Source organism: Cibotium barometz, chromosome 48 (genome assembly GCF_041138505.1).
Source record: "Cibotium barometz isolate CiBa-2024 chromosome 48, ASM4113850v1, whole genome shotgun sequence".
Lineage (NCBI taxonomy): Eukaryota > Viridiplantae > Streptophyta > Polypodiopsida > Cyatheales > Cibotiaceae > Cibotium > Cibotium barometz.
Genome location: NC_141093.1, coordinates 14,980,599 through 14,997,778, shown reverse-complemented (window position 1 = coordinate 14,997,778; position 17,180 = coordinate 14,980,599). Strand labels below are relative to the sequence as shown.

The following is a 17,180-nucleotide window of genomic DNA, read 5'->3' as shown; positions in this document are numbered from 1 at the left end:
CATATTGCGGCATTTGATCGGTAACGCGGTCAAAAAATGTCGTAAATTTGTTTGGTTTGCCGGTAACGCGGCCTATGTTGTTTTTATTGCGTGTGATACATGCGATACTTGGTCGGTAACGCGGCCTGAGTATCACATGGGTCATAGTTTAAATCATATTGTCTACAAGTCTCATTTCATGAAATAGTAAAATCAAAGTAACAAAGTAATAACCAAAATAACACTAAAAAATAGATGATATTCTCTCTCTCTCTCTCTCTTTCTCTCTCTTTCTCTCTCTCTCTCTCTCTCTCTCTCTCTTACCTCTTCTCTCTCTCTCTCCTACCTCTATCTTTACTTGGGTGATTATGGCTAAACGTCCATGCAAAGATGACAATGTAAACAAAACAATTCTACACACTATTTTAGTCTATCTTGGAGAATTTACGAAACCATTCAAAATGTCTTCTACTATTCACTCTCTCTCTATATATCCCTCTCTCTCTATTTTCCTTCTCTTATCTCTGTCTTGACTAGGTGATTATGGTTAGATTTCCATGTATAGATCACAATGAATATAAAACAATCATATACATTGTTTTGCATTATCTTTAAGAATTTATAAAACCATTTAAAATGTCATCTTTAAAAATTTTTGAAATTATTTAAAATGCCATAAAGAGATTATAAACATTGTTTTGCACTGTCTTTAAGAATTTATGAAACCATTTAGGAAACTATCTTTAAACATTGCTGAAATTATTCAAAATGCCATCTAATATAATCTCTCTTTCCATCTATTTCTCTCCTCCTTCCACTGTCTTGACTTAGGTGATTTTGGCTAGACAGTGAATATAAAACAATTTTAATCTCTCTCTCTCTCTCTCTCTCTCTCTCTCTCTCTCTCTCGATTCACGTGATTATGGCTAGAAGGATATGTATATATGACAATGAATATTTAGCTTGATTGTTCAGTGCCTTTCCTCTCTATCTGTGTCTTGATACTCTCTCTCTCTCTCTCATATATTTCTCTTGATCTACTTGATTGGTGGTAGCAGTTCAGTGAATGTGCAACAATGGATGCTTCTTTTGTTTGATCAATGATAATTAATGTGACACACTTGTTACGGTTGTTTTACCTGTTTTAGTGTAAAGCATAAATGGATAACATGTTGATGTATTGCTTGATGTTTTCAATACTATTGTTTGATATTCTGTTTTTGTTCTGTATCTAAAGATATTTGCTAGATTTGCGACGATGGCCACCATGCTCTCCACCGAAGAGCGAAAGATCATCCTGCGGCGAGCCATTCGCACAGAGGCAGTTATCATAGTGTCACAATGTTCAGAAGAAGCTGTCAGAAAGACTAATGAGTCAGATATCCTCATGAGAGACCTCGTCGTGCAGATCTGGGAAAATGCACAGCATCGTCTCAGATGCGAAGGCAATGCTGAATTGTGTGAAAGACGAAAGTTAGTCGACTTTGAATACTAGCACAGGATACGCACTATCTTGGGGAGTATGCGTTCGGCATATGAGGATCTTATAGATGCCACACCACCTTCTACCGACTTACGCCGTCTACAATTGTGGGACGAAACATGGAACGAGTAGAAGGTGAAGAGCAAACATATGAGAGTTCTTTCTGCAGACACACTTCCCAAAAGAGTGTGCATCGCCCAAGATATAGCCGTTGCACCGTCCGGACAACTGGATGTGACAGGGAGACGGGCGCAATCATGCGTACCATTTTCAACAAGCGATGTACACACCTTATCGTCGGCGTTCCGCATGAGGCCTTGATCGAGGGGTAAATAATAGGGTCAGGAGCTTTTGGCACAGTGAAGGAGTATAAGGTCCAAGGCATCTCATTTCTTCCAGAACACGTTACTTTTTGCGGAAAGCTTTACAAGGGAGAAGACAGCTCAAGATTTGAGAGCTTTCAGGCAGAGCAGGGCATGCAAGTTCTACACCCGTCCATCGTGCAATGCATAGCCTTCACCAAGGAATCGCCGTGGATCACTATTTTTCCGTTATATAACGGTGGCTCGCTGGGTGACACGCTCCTGAAGGTTTCTTTCAGACAGTGAGTTTACCAGAGCGATGTACCGCTTGGATCAGGGATGGAAAAAGCCCCCGCCTCTGCTGACATACAATTAAACTAGGTGCAGCTCGCTCAAATAAAGGAGGTGGCTTTGAATATGCCTCACATTATGCATGCCCTGGTGGATGGCCTAGTAGCCGCACACATGGCTAGCATCATTCCCTGCACCAACGCCTTCAACTTCACTCCTCCTTGCGACTATTTATTATTCAAAAACTCCTCCATGAGTGCTGCACTAAATCCCCCTGCGAGCCCATCTTCAAAAAGCAAGCGAAATCAATGCATTTGCTGTAATATCCAAACTGCTCACACCGAATGAATTGGAAATAGCATCACCACATTTCTTGAGCCCGAACGAAATTGCTTCCTCTGCTGAATTATACGGATTGCTCACATTAAACAGTACCCTTATTGGGTTGTGAGCTTGCCATCTCCACTCATCATCAATACAGTCGGCAACCCTTACTTGACTTTGATTATGCCAGCCTCCTTCTACACTTTGCCCTGCTACAACGCCTAATTGCATTTGACAGCCCATTCCTTTTGCTGCTCCGCCAAATTGCTTTATTCAGCACACACCTCCGCTAGTAGGAGAAAATAGGATACCCAACGTTGATCGCTAAGTGTTGAGGCTGTGCCTTCAACAAGACTTACACAGACACACACAAGAGACTCTCATTGGAGCATTACTCAGCGACAGAGGGAGAGAAAGAGAGACGAAACTGAAACTGATTTTGTGTTCGTTATTTTCCACACCCGATTACAAGAAGGCTACGCCTTTTAAAAGACTCCTAGGCGACTCTTTCCATAACAACTAACTAACTAACCGATTCTTTAGTGACTCTTCATATTCCAACCTAATGACACTTCCGATGACAACTTAAATGACATCTTTAATGACACTTCTAATGATAACTTTTCGGACAAATGACACTTCTAATGACACTCTCTACAGCTGGATGTAGGGGCGGGCATATTGTTGAATGTACTTAAGCAGCTCAACAGGCACCGATCAATCATTGGGGCAATGGGGAAAGGAGATGGAGTGGGGAGCCAAGTATTGCTCCATGTATGCGATCTACATCTCATAATGTTGGGACGTAAAAGGGCGAGCAACTTTTCAAAGTCGACTTCACGAGAGAACATGACAAAGAGCTCGCTCTTGCCCGCCCACGGGGTGGAGGAGAGGAACTCATAGAAGTTGTCAAAGTAGGTAGCCATGTGAATGCAAAGAGATAGTGTGAGCTCGTGCTTGGTTTCTATTGCGTGAAAATGAGAAAGAAGGCACCTTTGGCTACTAATAGTTAAAATTTAAAGTAGCCTTTTTACACTAGACCGCTAGACAAAAAAATTACAGTTTGCAAAAATATTAAGATTTCAATTAAATAAAGATTGGTTAAAAAAGAGCCTGCTACAAAATTACAAGCATGTCATCTAATCTAAAATTGTTATAATGTCTTCATTTTTTGCCCCTCTTGTGACATTTACTTCATGTTGATCTCCATCTCCTTGTTGACTTGAACGCTTGTCATTGCCTTCACCTCGATCCTGAAACTCTTGCCCCTCACGTGTATCAAAACAGAGGCTATTTTCCCATATACTCAGCTCATCTTCAAGCTCTTCCACATGCCTACTATGTGTTGGTATAGGGCTATGCACCTTGCTGCTGAAAATTCAAGGTCCCCCATTTGCCATGATTCTAAGACCATGGTTGTCCCCTCCTTACGCTTTCCAATCTGTAAAAATATAGAAAGTGGCACAATAACCACAAAGTGTAAGGGTTAATTCTAGACGTGTAGTGGAATCAGATATACCTTTCTTCTCATCAACTTGAAACTTGACTCTTCCACATTGTCAAAGCCCATGATGCTAAAGTGTTGACGCAGGTCTGCTAGGCGCTCCAATGCTTGCTTGCTGCCACTCGCTCAATCCATCCATTTTGCATCATCACAGCTACCTCAATAGGCATAATTACTTCTTCTGAGGCTTAAAGGGGATCCATGTCCCGTGCTTTTGCATCCATCTTTGGTTGTGCAGACGCATGTACAAAATAGAGCGTGCCTTCAAGAACTTGAAAGACACTGTAAAATCTACTACATTGCACATACATATATACATACATATATATACATACATATATATATATATATATATATATACATACATACATATATACGTATATATATATATATATATATGTAATAAAATTTAGATAAGAAAAGATAATGTTTTTAAAGAACACAAGAAATGATACAAATTTTAAAATGAGTAGAGCTACTTTAACCAAAACCTAGAAAATTATGATTCAAATCCAGAAAACGAGTTGCCACAACATGTGAGAGAAAGAGAGACAAAGTTTTCTACCCAAGGTAAGCCCTGATATTCTCATCGACATCCAAGAAAGTGATGTTTATTGGACCAAGTTACTTAGGGGGTTTTGCCTACACTTTTTGAGTGGAGCAAGTGTTTATAAAGAAGATGTACAGTGAAAACGTGAAAGATTGGAGCACATAATTAAGAGAGAGAGAGAGAGAGAGAGAGAGAGAGAGAGAGAGAGAGAGAGAGAGAGAGAGAGACTAATGAGGAAAAAAAGAACAAAACTATAGTAAACATATATAATGTTGTGCAGTGCACATGTGCATGGATGAGAAAAATTCACTCTTTCTTTTATGGCTAGAGGTCGTGGGAGCCCTGCTTGTAGATGGTCTAAACACATGCTTGTAGCCTATGGTGCCTTCGGCGAGTACGTCCAGAAGAGGTTCCCAACTGAAGCCTTCTACCAATGGACAACAACACCGTCTGCTAAAAAAATCACCCTTTCAAACACACAACCCTAAACTAAACCTTGGCTTCTAAGCTCCTCAGAGTCTTTACAATTCTTACTTTCTAAAACGCTCAACATTCCCAATCCTGCAACACCAAAAACATAAGGAGTACTTTTTAACCTATAAGATCAAAACCTTATTCATTATCTTCTTCCTATAGTAGCCCTTGGGAAAAAAAAAAAAGCAAACCCAAATTTCTACAAGTATGAGACCAAATTAATGGTTCTCTGTGTGAACAAAACCAGCACTGATTAACCAAGGAGGTTAAGATGTACAATAGTATAATTTGAGAATGATTATATGACAATGGTTAGATAAGTAGAATGGTATCATGGTTGTGTGTGAGGCTTAGTACAACAGAGGCAGAGACGGAGCTTTTCCACAAGGCGTGTTCGGCCCGACTTCTTTTTCGACCTTGTGCTGTCGACATCCGCATCAACCCACCTGTTGACACTAAAAATCAAACAAGGCGATTCAAAAAATTGAAGTAAAACAGCATACTACGCTAGTTAGAGCATCAAGGGCTTACAGCGAGCTGGAAATATCAAAACTTGGCTGGTCGAAGATATCGGGAGTTGATTGACGATCCACTTCGATAATCGACGACGTGGGTTGGCCATGCAGATCGGGGTTGGCTATGGAGTCCACGTCAACTTTGTTAGAGAGGTTGGCTGGCCATGCACGATTAGATTGGTCCTCCTTCAAAGCAGAGGGAGAATTATTACTATCATACGGGCGGAAATTTCCCGCATCGACAGCTTCCAACTCTTCCCACAGAGGTTTGCTACTATCCTCCTCCATCACCAAGCTTTTTAACACCCCTTCATCTTCCTTCTGTCCCTGTTCATGTGTAGAATCTGCCCTCACTACAGAATCCTTCAATTCTTCGTTTTCTAAACTAGAAGCCGGAGGGCCTTCAAGAGGACCTAAATGCGTTGCAAGAGCTCCACCTGCAGCACCAATATCATCACCTTTAGAATCAAAGCCTTGATTGTATTGCAACTCCTCAAAGTTTGACTTCATACCTCCGATATTAGAATTTGATTGCTGTGGTTCAAGACTGTCTTGCATGCGATTAGAGTGATCAAAACTGACAGCTAGAATGTTAACACCACCCTTTATAAATTGTCCTGCCTTATCTACAAACCCTCTGTCTGAATAGTCAGCTGGCGGCCCTTCATTATCAGGACACTCTATCACATCATCTCTACTTCCCTTTTCGTCTCTCTCAGCAGCATTCTGAGCATTTAGTGACACTTGACTTTCACTCTCTGCAGCATTTATCTCCGAGAGTAGCTTCTCAAATTCATCATGGCTGAACTTCAGAGGTTCTTCCAGGCCTTCATTGGAATCAGGTTGGTGAGCTTCAAACAGCTGCCTTGATGCAGTATCAACCTGCAGGTTATAAGGTAGTTGGGACTGGCCATCACTATCATCTTCTCTCTCAGACATTACCCATGTTACAGGCTGAGTATCATCTTTTGAACTATGGCTCTCTAAAAGAGCAGAGGGGTGTGTACCCAAGGAGGCCACAGCATTCGATGGGCTATCTACAACATGCAGGTTCAGATTAGTTTCATGCAGTAGATGAGAATGATTCATGGCCTCTTGCTGCTGCACTTGATCTTCCTTGCTCCACAACTTCTCTTCGAAAGGCATCTCGAGTGGAACTGGTGAAGCCCCGGTAACAAGGGGATCAATATGATGAGTAGCAACATTATTCACCAAAATTTCCTTGCTTGAACCATCAGGGCTGTGATCATCTTGGGCATTTCCCTGGCTTAGGACATCACAATTTTGATCTTGAACATCCAGACCATCCCATTGCACATGGTCAATTCCCACTGCAGCACATTGGTCAGCAGAATAAGAGAATTCATTTTCCACATATCTTGAGATTTCTGTCCCATTGGCAGCCGCTGTAAGGTGACCACTCTCTACATCAAGCGGCAGCTTTGTGTGGTCGTCCACATGATACATGGAGGACATCAAGCTATCGTCACGCATGCCCATGGTGTCCTGATCGTCAATGACGTCTCGGTCACACCTAGAGTCAGAGTTCTTTTGTTTCTCTTGCCTTGTGCAACATTGTTCCAACTCAGGGTCATGTGCCACAACTTGCAGGCGACCTTCATCTGCATTTGGTGTAGTTTGCAACACTTCTGTAGGTAAAGGAGCTGCAACCAGACCATCGTCCTGCTCAACACTCTCTGTCCCACCCTTGTAATGAGTGTTCTTTTGTTCAGAGTCGTGTTCCATGACATCAACTTGGAGACTTTTATCTACTTGAGGAGTAGCTTGCCACTCTTGATCTGCAAGTAAAGGAGATGCAGCAAGTTCATTTTCTGATTTTTCCATGTGGGTGCGCTTGGCACTTGAGTACAGACCCTCATTGCCCAATAATTCATCAAAATTTTCCATCATTGATACTCCAAAATTCTCATCATTCGATTCGACTGACACATCTAATGGATGTGAGGGCTTCCTTTTTCTATGCGGATGGTTATCTGGGGCTTCAAGCCGGCAACCATAGTGAACAGTGTCAAGCTGTAAACTACCGTCTTTAGCTATTTCATTCAAATCCTTAATACTTAGCTCACTCTCTGCGGCCATAGTCACGATGGGTATTTCTTTAGTACCAATCTTCTGCAAACGTGGTCCTTCCTTATCATCCTGCAAAGAAGAAGATGACAGTGTGCGCAGCAGATTGGAGTCACCAGCGCTCTGTCCATAGAACAAGTGAGCTGCTTGATCTGGCTTCGTGTTTTGTTGGAGCACTTCCTTAAGCACAGTATCATTCATGTGAACAGGCTCAGCATAAATATGAGACTCACTGCTTGAAGTGGGCGCCATTATAGCAGCAGAACTGCAAGGATATTCACCCTCTGGAGAGGAGGATGAGACTTCATCCTCGCCTTTGCTCTCCTCCATTAGGCTCTCCGGCTCACCGTGATGGATTTCCACAAGAGCATTGACTGTCTCTTCTTCAGCTTCTTCAGAAGGGCTTTGTTCAATCTCAATGCAAGCAACCTGATCATTCGAAAGGACTCTTGATGCATCATCTCTGAGAGCTACACACTTGGATTGTTCATCTTCTTTCTCCTCATCCAACTGACCAACTAGAGGTATCTCATTTAACTCTACAGGAAGACCATCCTCGCGCAGGGCCGCACTTAGGTCAAGACCTGCATCAACTAAAGAAGCGTCAAAGGAAACGTAAACCCTTACGATAATTACTAATACCAAGTGTCAAAGGAAACGTAAATCCTTCTGATAATTAAAAATATACACTGTAAAACGTGAAACTGAAGATTCCGTCCTTGCTGTCAATCTTCAGATTGATTACCATTACATTGAAACGTTGTCTTACTTGGTGATTGCATTTTATATTTTTATTTTTTTGGAATGGATGATCACTAGGTAAATAAGGGTTGTTTGAGATTGTGTTACTGGGCGGCGAGGGTGTGTGCTGAATGTCCAAGGGAGGGTGGCACTAAAGAACATGAAATATAGGACTAGAGTTTAAAGAAGGGGGTTTGTTTTTCTCACGTAAAAATGTAATGAAATAAGGATTGACTAGGAAAAACCAAACAAAAGAGGTAATTTTGGCACTTAGAAGTGTGTAATAAAATTTCCAAACATTAAGGGGTTTCTTTATTGTCCCTTGAATGCATGTGTTAAATCCCACAAATAGTTTGGCCTAAGCTTCATGAACATTCAAGACTCTATGGAGAAGAAGAAAATGAATATGAGAATAGCGAGCATTACATAGAGAAAATAAGCTATCCCTCCATATATTTACACGTTACCTCGTGGTGTCTAGCATAAACCCTCATACTCACACAACCTCTAAGACAAATTGTTTCCTATGCTACACACCATAGAATCCTTGCGTGTAACAGTAGTCACTTAAAAACCTTGTCATCATCGACAAGCATTCATACTTGACATGCTGGTAAATATGTTCACACTTTCTAACACCCAACTTACTAGGGTTGTAACATCGGGAATTCCATTAAACATTCAACCAAACATAGTAACATAAGGGAAGAACCTCACTTTCTAATAGTTGATTTCAATGGAAATTCAAAAAGTACATGTATGGGCCAATGGTTGTAGAATAAAAGAAGAGTTTTAAAAAAAGGAAATTGAGCAAAAAAGAGGAATTACTAGAAAGAGGATTCACAATATGAGGGTGCATGCATGCCACAATATTATTAAAGGCGCAAAGCAATAGTACATCATTTTCCACTTTGTCTAGTCATTGGTGGTGTAATTACAAGGGTGTCAAGTAGCAATTTTGATTGATTTAAAATGGCTCTGACAAGCAATTTATGCCTGCATTACGGGTTCGAAATCTGGCTTCAGAAGGTTGACACACAAGAAACGTTTAAGTGAAAGCAAATTTTCTTCAGGAACACAAGGGAATTCAATCCTAGAGTAGTGGTTATTTGGCAGATAATTAAGGCCATCGTAATCAATACTGTGTCAGATACTCGTAACAATCTTGTTTTTGCTTAGAAGTGGAAAGCTTCTTGTCAAAAAGCCATGGGAGCTAAAATTGTTCTTATGGAGTTTAAGAATTTCAAGATATATACGATTGAAAACCAAATAGTATGCTATCAAAACAAGAAAACACATTCAAAGCAAGAATACATAGTCATCAATTTGGGCTCATTGAAGTGTAATCTAAGTATTTGCAACCTACAAGTATGTTTTGTTTGAGAAAATAAGCAAGAATACATAGTCATCAATTTGGGCTGATTGGAGTGTAATCTAAGTATTTGCAACCTACAAGTATGCTTTGTTTGAGAAATTTGATTTTAGAGCTTAGTTATCTCATTACTGGTAACAAGAGTGCATAGACTTTCTTTACAAACATTAATTGACATTAATTGTGTATATGTATAAATATATATAATATAACCATACTTTCATGTGCGTGAAGAGTTGGCACACTTTCTTTCCATAAATAACAAGATGCAAGGAACATAAGGAACATGCCTTTTCTTTTTAAAAAAATACCTTCGTTTTGATAATATAGGCCCAGTTCACATAAGGCGGCGGAAGGAATTTAAAAAGTGTAGAAGCCAACAAAAAGTTGCCATATGGACATTAGTGTTCACATAGAGCGGCGGAAGAGAAGGTTGAGAGGTGCCACATCGTGGAAGAAAAAAGGGAGTTTTGTTCCACCCCCCCCCCTTGGAACAAACTTCTTCCACCCTCCAACTTGGCAAAAAGTGCCATGTTGGCACCAATCAACTCCTGGCTCTACTTTCCATGTTTTTGTTTTATTCTTTCTTCCGCCGCCCGAAAGGTTCACACTGGGCGGCGGAAGAAAATTAGTGCAGTCTTCCTTCCGCCCTCTGTGTGAACACTCGGGTGGCGGAAGTGTGCATTTTTTAACTTTTCCACCTGGAATTGCTCATTTTTGAGTGTGTTTTCCGCCGCTTCACTGTGAACTGGGCCATAGTACCATGTATGTGTGAGTTCTGTGGATTTTGTATTTGTTTCAACAAAAAGAATCTCTTGGAAAACGGAGTATGAAACTTCTCTACTCTCCTTCTGTATTGTCGACATCTCCTCACCAGTGCCTTGAAGTTTCCCATGGTTTCCCACGATGAGTGACGCGTTCATGGACGTGAAAGGGCACCCTGACATGGTGCTCCACACCGGCATTGTAAAGCTATTCACGTGAAAGGGCCACCCTGACATGGCGCACCACACCGGCATTGTAAAGCTACTCACGTTGTAAAGCTATTCACGTGAAAGAGCACCCTGACATGCCTACAGCACGTGGTTGTAGGATGAAGATGAGCTAGGCTAGATCCTCAATTAGAAATCAGGTAGAGCTCTCGATTGAGGATCTCGCTCTTACGAATCGAGGAACATCAAGTCTTCTAGAGAGTTTGCCATTGTGACTTCTTTGTGTCGCCTCGTTGGGCTCATCAAAAAAGGTTTAATCGCCACGAAAAATGAGAGAAAAGAGAAACCATCGTTTTTGAAGTACAATGGTTGATGGACCTGGGTAAATCAACCTCCCCCGGGCCCCTCGGCCTGCTACTCTCGCAACCAATCTGGCCTGTTGTCTCTGGCACTAAAGCTGATCCAGGAAATGCTGACCACGAACAGTGGCAACAAAGGTTTATGGCTGCTAGGATGGACATCATCCTCCATCTAGGTTATCGCCAGGTCCAGATGACTCGGATCTTTGGCACCTCACAGGCCATATGGGATTTCCTACGCTCAACTCTCGAGCACACAGATCTTGTCTACCAAGTTACCTTGGTCAAGCGTCTCTTAAATTTGTCCATGCATGAAGGGCGTTTCTCTGCCTCCTAAATGGAGGGAAGAGGTTCTCCGTTACCACCAATGGCAATAGCTCTAAGCCAATAGCAACAATGGTGATGGGATTCAAGTCTTCTTCTTCAGGAGGTGCACCTTCAACACATCCCACCCCGGCCCAACACTTCACGGCAAAATTCACAACCCATCACCAGGTCATCTCCACAATACAATGGGAATGTGACGTGCGGCTATTGCAAGCACATTGAGCACGACTGTCATACCAAGCGGTGTGATCGAGCTGGAGATTCCCAAACTGTACAGCCACAAGTCAACTTTGCCTCCGCAGCGGTTTCCCAGTTCACCAGCTGAACAAGACTCCACTCCAATCCTCTTTGTGTGCCACTTCCACGGTTCCACATATCCAGTTTCTGATCAGTGGTATTTTGATTTAGGGAAGTCTATTCCCTCAAGTGGTAGGGAAGTCTATTCCCTCAAGTTTGACAGGCAAGGGTGTCCATCAAAAGGCAACCCTGATCAAGCAATCATGGGATCTCCGAGGGTCACTCAAAAATATGTAAGATGGCAAGTGAGTTTGACAAAAGAAGTTTTTTTCTCTCGTAAAATTACATAAATAAGAGAATTGTTGATTGAACTGGTAAAAATTTTAATACTTTTATTATAAAAAATGTTATATAAGGGTGTTTTTAAAATTTAAAAATCTATAAGTAAAAGGTTTTTTAAAATACCCCTTCAACAAAAGGAGTTTTTTTCTCTTTATATAAAAGGATTACTGATTGAAATGGTAAAAATATTGAAGCTTTTATTGTAAAAAATGTTAAAGAAAGAGTGTTTTTAAAAATTTAAAAATCTATGAATAGGAAGTTTTTTTAAATACCCGTTGAAGGGACGTGTTAGGGGTTAAAAAGAAGGATCCCCCTTCAAGAAAAAAGAAAGTACAACCAATTATGGTTTTCAACGACTCAGCTTACCGTGTGAATAAACTTTGAGAAAAACCCGTTAGATGAAAACTTACCTTGATGTGGATGACTTGACCGAATTGTATCGCCTTGAGAGATGAGGTCGTTGAACGAAAAGCTGAGACTATCATCGTGTGAATTAATAGCATTGGATCCTTCTCTCGATTTGGCTGAAAATCCATCATCTGATTCCACCTTCAATTCAGCATGCAAGTCCTCTGGCAAAAAAGTCCATCATCAGCCTCGTGGGAAAGGAACAATTAATGCACGTAATTTGCAGGTAATTTGCAGGGACTTCAACCACCCGCAGCTTGTACTCATACCTCTAATTGAATGCGATGAAGATGTGCTCTCATCAGAAGAGCAATCTGAGGCTGAAGCATTTTCGTCAGAAAAGCGTTTTGAGTGCTCTGCTACTACTTCCTTTTCATTAATATTCATCCATGGCATGGACTCCATAACCACATCCACCGTTCGATTGGGTGAGCCTTCACTGCAGAATGAACTGAGGGACCCAAGGCTCTCTGAGAACGTGAGCCTTAGGCTCTCTAATCTGGCGTGGTCACTTTGGCTTCCCTGACGAGCGGCGAGGATGTGCTGCATGGACTTCGCCTTGGATAAGCTCCGCACAGACATTTGGTCGCTCTGGCTCCTCATGTGATGGGCAATGGGCTGCTGCATTAAACTACATTGATTGATCTGTAATACATTATCTGGAGCAGCTTCAGGTGTATGCTCCTTAATCTCTGCAGGACTTCCGAGACTGTTAACATCCATATGCATGATGCCGAGTAAAGTAGAGCTTCCCTCGGATGCCTCATGAGAGGAGTTGAGCATCGATCTTCCCGAATCATCCGATTCTGTAGAGGCAGCGTGACCAGCAGCTACTTGATCTGGTGCGTACGCAGCTACTTGATCGGGCACAGTACCTCCTCCAGCATTTGACAGGGAATGAAGATCCACATGCTTGGCGTCAATACGTTCATCTTCAAGCCCCTGCGTTAAGTTTCTTAAGTAATCACCCTTTGCCAGAGAGACGGACTCGAAACATTCACCAGCTTTCTCAACACATGCCCCATTAACTGACTCCTTGAATGCTTCTGTTAAGTTTCCGTCTGTAAATGGATGACTGCCCTCTACCAAACAAGGATCTTCTGCTAAACCAAGCTCCTGAATTGACTCTCCTTTGACAGCAAGAAGAAAAACTTCATCATAAGAAGATAGATCATCAACGCTGTCGTAAGGGTCGTTCACCTGCCCCTGATCGATAGCGCTATGATGAGGAATTGCACCAGATACATCTGTAGGAGCTGTTATTGATGGCACATTGTCTGAAGTACCCAAATCAGTCTGCATTTGTATGTTATTGCTTTCCACCAAGGCAATGGATTCATTTAGAGCATTAACGGATGGCAAATCACTTGCATTAGAGTGAGTTTCAGACGCACTCAACAGCGTCTGGCCTACCGATAGTGGGGTGAAACTAGAGGATTGTTCTTCCTCACAAGCCTTAAGCTGGCCTGTAACGGTTCCCACGGTGTCTCTTAGAGCTGCAAGGCGGCTGTCTCCTATTAGCTCACTTGAAATGTGATCAGAACACGAGGGGCCTTGAGGGAAACTGTCTTCAGCTACTGCCTTGACAAAGCATGGAGCAAGAAAAGTAGTATCTTGCAGGATGAAACTTGCATGGTTCATCACTCCTAATTCAGTCTCTCTGGCGGATACCTCTTTCGTTGCTGACACACTGGGATCACAGGTTGGGTTTTCAATCAGTGATTGGCCACTTAGAGTAATATCTTCTTGAAGCGTTCCACTCAGAGAAGAACCTAAATTATTCTCCTTATTAATCGAGCTGAAGATCTGATTTTCCATAGTGCGAGGTTGAATGGCATCCTGCACGCAGGCTTCTGCTGCACCTCTGAGGGTTTCGCAGGTTCTCTTTGAATATTCTGGATTTTCCCTAATGCTGGAATCTATGGCATCCAGCTCCTTGAGGACTTCTGCTACATCTATGGAGGCTCTTGTTGAAAATTGTGGCTTTGCATTGCTGGCCATGGGCGAAGATAAATCAGAGGGCAAGGTGTCATCTTGCTCAGTGATGATCCTTTCTGTCTTGGTGATGGGGGCATCCTGAGTTGCTTCGGCTGCTGGAATGGATGTTTCATTGCAACTGAATCCATGGAAGTTTTCCTGCTCTAAAGCAGGAGCGGCCTCCAGCTCGTCTCCATACTTTCCGGTACCGGAAGAATTGTGAGCACTCGGTGAAGAGACTGCAAGGTCGAGACAGAAAACATCAGCTTCCTTCGCATCGATTCAAAGCAAAGATTGAATGCGAACAAAACAACACAACGTTCCAGAAAGCTAACCTGAAGGACTACGATAACGATGGTTCTCGGAGAAGTCTACTGTGAAACCATCCGAATATTGTCTCCACAGAGCCGCCTCAGAAGAAGGTGGAGAACGTGAAGTACCCTTCATAGAGAGACGAACTTGCCTATCTTCAGCCGAGATGGCACCACCGCCTGGCCGAACTTCTTCCTCAGCTCCGTCTATCACTCGACGGCTTGTAAGTTGCTCGCTCTGAGAATAGAGAGCGGGTGACGGCTCAGTAACGTTTGAAAACTTCATGTCGGCAGATGTACGCCGCCTGCTGCTAGACTTGCGCTTAGATGCCCCGACTTCATCCGACTCCGTATCTTCAGCAAAGAGTTGTCTAAGGGAGGAGCTCTTTCTTCTGTGTCTCTTCGCCGCCCCGTATTGCTGATGTTGATCGGAGGGCAATGTATCCAAGCTGTAGGAAGACGTAGAGTTACTGTCAGAAGGTTCGCTTTCAGCGGCGGCGAGCTCTGGAATGATTTCGCTGGACTCAGCGGGGTACTGAGAAGAAGCGGATGTGGTGAGAGCTGGCTGGCGACCGGCGGACACCGCCGACTTATCGAGCGCGGACTTGGTGGCCAATTCATGGGAACGGGAGAGCAACCTGGAGCGGTCCGAGAGGGCGCGGCGGTAAGGGGAGGCTGTGATGTGGAGGGGGCTTTCGCTGGCGGAGGCTACGCTGGCGCGGGGGCTGCTGGTCGCAGACGCGATGACGTTGAGCAAAGGGCTAGCAGTCCTGGACGTGGAGTGCCACTCGAAGTCCATGGCATCCACGACATCGTCCGTCGTGAACTCGGGCGCCTCCTTGGACTCCAGCAGCGGCGACAGAAGCTCCAGCAAAGCCATCACGCTCTCTGATATTGCCTCCATGCCGTGCTTCCGAACAAACACGAGCATCTGGCCCATCACCGCCACGCCTGCACCATCAACCATGCAGGCCACCTCTCAACTTCCGGATACTTAACAAACGAATCAAAATCTTCTGGCATTCAGATGACCATCTTAGCAGACCACCTTACCCAATGAATCCAGCCCAATCAGGAGCCTCAACACAAGCTCTGTGTTCGACTTTAATCTTGCCCGATTTGGAGTTTTCATAAAAATCTGTCATATTCCGGAAGATCAATTTCAATAAAAACACAAATGCCATATATATTGTTAATCCACACATTCATTCTGTTAGATTAGATTAGTAGACTGTAGAAAATAAGATTATGTAACTAGCAAACTAAGCCTAAACGTCCTTCACTAACCTGCTCCTCAGGAAACGAAGAATCGTAGACCATGTCCAGCAAAGAATTTACTTCATTGCTTTCATCTCCAATCAGCTCCGTGAGAGTAACCTAGATTATCACACCAAAACGAGTCGAAAATGTTCTCAATGTGCCTCACATTAAGGAAACGTCAAATTCATGGTGAACCATATAATTACCAGATTCGCCTTGAAGGCTTGATTAACTTCCTCGGCCTCTTTAGCTCGCTCCTTCAACCTGCTGTTTCCAGAAAGCACCCTCGCGAAGAAATCCATTCCTGAAGTCCGTAGCCTCTACACTAGCAGGTTGGGAACGCACATGACGTAACTTAATGTTGCGAGGGACTGACAGACTACAGTTTATCAACCGAGAATAATTTGACAGGCCGGCAAACCTAAAAACACCAAACCAAAAAGGGGAATTAGGATTGACATTCCGTATTAAAATTCTAAATGGAGAACAACAATTCTTAACCCCTGGACTCTGATATGATGAGCAAGCACTATACATGCAGTGAAGATAAGCTGTATATATTGGACGAATACATTTCTCTCTAATCAAAAACATAGCTGGACATGTAGTTCAAGGACTTGGAGGATGTGTAGTACATGAGAGAGCACTCATGTGGAGACGGCCATTGCTTGATCAAGCGATGGTTGCAGCTGCAGCCGATAGAACTACGAACGATTAGGTACGTAGATTGCAGAGAATTTTGGGGTTTTTAAAAGTAGCGATAGGGGTGAATGAAGGTAGGGAATGCAACAAGTCTGCTAAAAGAGAAAGGAAGAGGGGCTGCGAAAGCAATGAGGGGAAGAGAGTAGAGAGAGAGAGAGAGAAAGAGGCATAGACAAAGACAGAGAGAGAGAGAGAGAGATGACAGCCAAAGCCCAGAGGGCGAGGAGCATACACGAGGGTCAATAACACTTAGGTGGAAGGGGTGTTGACACGAGTGAGAAAGCCATGGAGCTGTAAGTCAAGGTGTGGCGACACCGGCCTATCAGCATCGGCGTCATCAATGGACAAATCATGATTTCTCTTCCAAACAGTACAAAGACCAATCTACAGATTCCAGAGAGAGCTGCAGAGCAGCAATCTCTAGCATTCTCATGAACACGTTGAACTTTGAAGTAATCACAGTGCTTTTAGCTGGTAGTGGCAATGGCACAGTTAACGTGGTGCCTCTACTCATCTCAGGTCACTCCTAGCGAGTTGAAATCTCCTCCACAAATCACCCTCCAAAGGGTGCTATCGCGCATTAATAAGCGCTCATACTTTGTGAGCTTAATTTATGCATGCAGCTTCCTCTTCAACTCCCTGCCGTGGCCCTAAGCCTTAAGCTACACGATATGAACCTAGAGCCAGCTAGCTCACGACTTT

General features: G+C 43.0%; 1 protein-coding gene across 9 annotated transcripts; it reads right to left on the bottom strand.

Annotated features, from left to right (window-relative positions):
• Window positions 1-4,726: 4,726 nt before the first annotated feature.
• LOC147610856 (uncharacterized) lies at window positions 4,727-16,692 on the bottom strand. Of its 9 annotated transcripts, XM_086785485.1 has the most exons (11): window positions 16,412-16,643; window positions 15,983-16,197; window positions 15,804-15,893; window positions 15,570-15,654; window positions 14,541-15,467; window positions 12,498-14,444; window positions 12,231-12,392; window positions 6,509-8,103; window positions 5,935-5,986; window positions 5,439-5,859; window positions 4,727-5,362 (listed from the first exon to the last, which is right to left on the bottom strand). In XM_086785485.1, the coding sequence occupies exons 2-11, from the start codon at window positions 16,076-16,078 to the stop codon at window positions 5,239-5,241; spliced, it is 5,499 nt and encodes a 1,832-aa protein (XP_086641611.1). In that variant the 5' UTR covers window positions 16,079-16,197; window positions 16,412-16,643; the 3' UTR covers window positions 4,727-5,238. The 9 variants fall into 9 exon arrangements, with proteins under 9 accessions (XP_086641611.1, XP_086641606.1, XP_086641608.1 ...); XM_086785480.1 differs by having other exon boundaries at window positions 5,935-8,103; XM_086785482.1 differs by having other exon boundaries at window positions 4,727-5,353; window positions 5,935-8,103.
• Window positions 16,693-17,180: the final 488 nt, after the last annotated feature.

Coding starts and splice junctions, on each gene's coding strand:
- LOC147610856 (XM_086785476.1), bottom strand. CDS start 16,078: ATGGATTTCTTCGCGAGGGTGCTTTCTGGAAACAGCAGGTTGAAGGAG. Junction 15,468..15,569: donor GATTGGGCTGGATTCATTGG/GTAAGGTGGTCT, acceptor TTGATGGTGCAG/GCGTGGCGGTGATGGGCCAG. Junction 5,363..5,438: donor TTTGATATTTCCAGCTCGCT/GTAAGCCCTTGA, acceptor TTTGATTTTTAG/TGTCAACAGGTGGGTTGATG.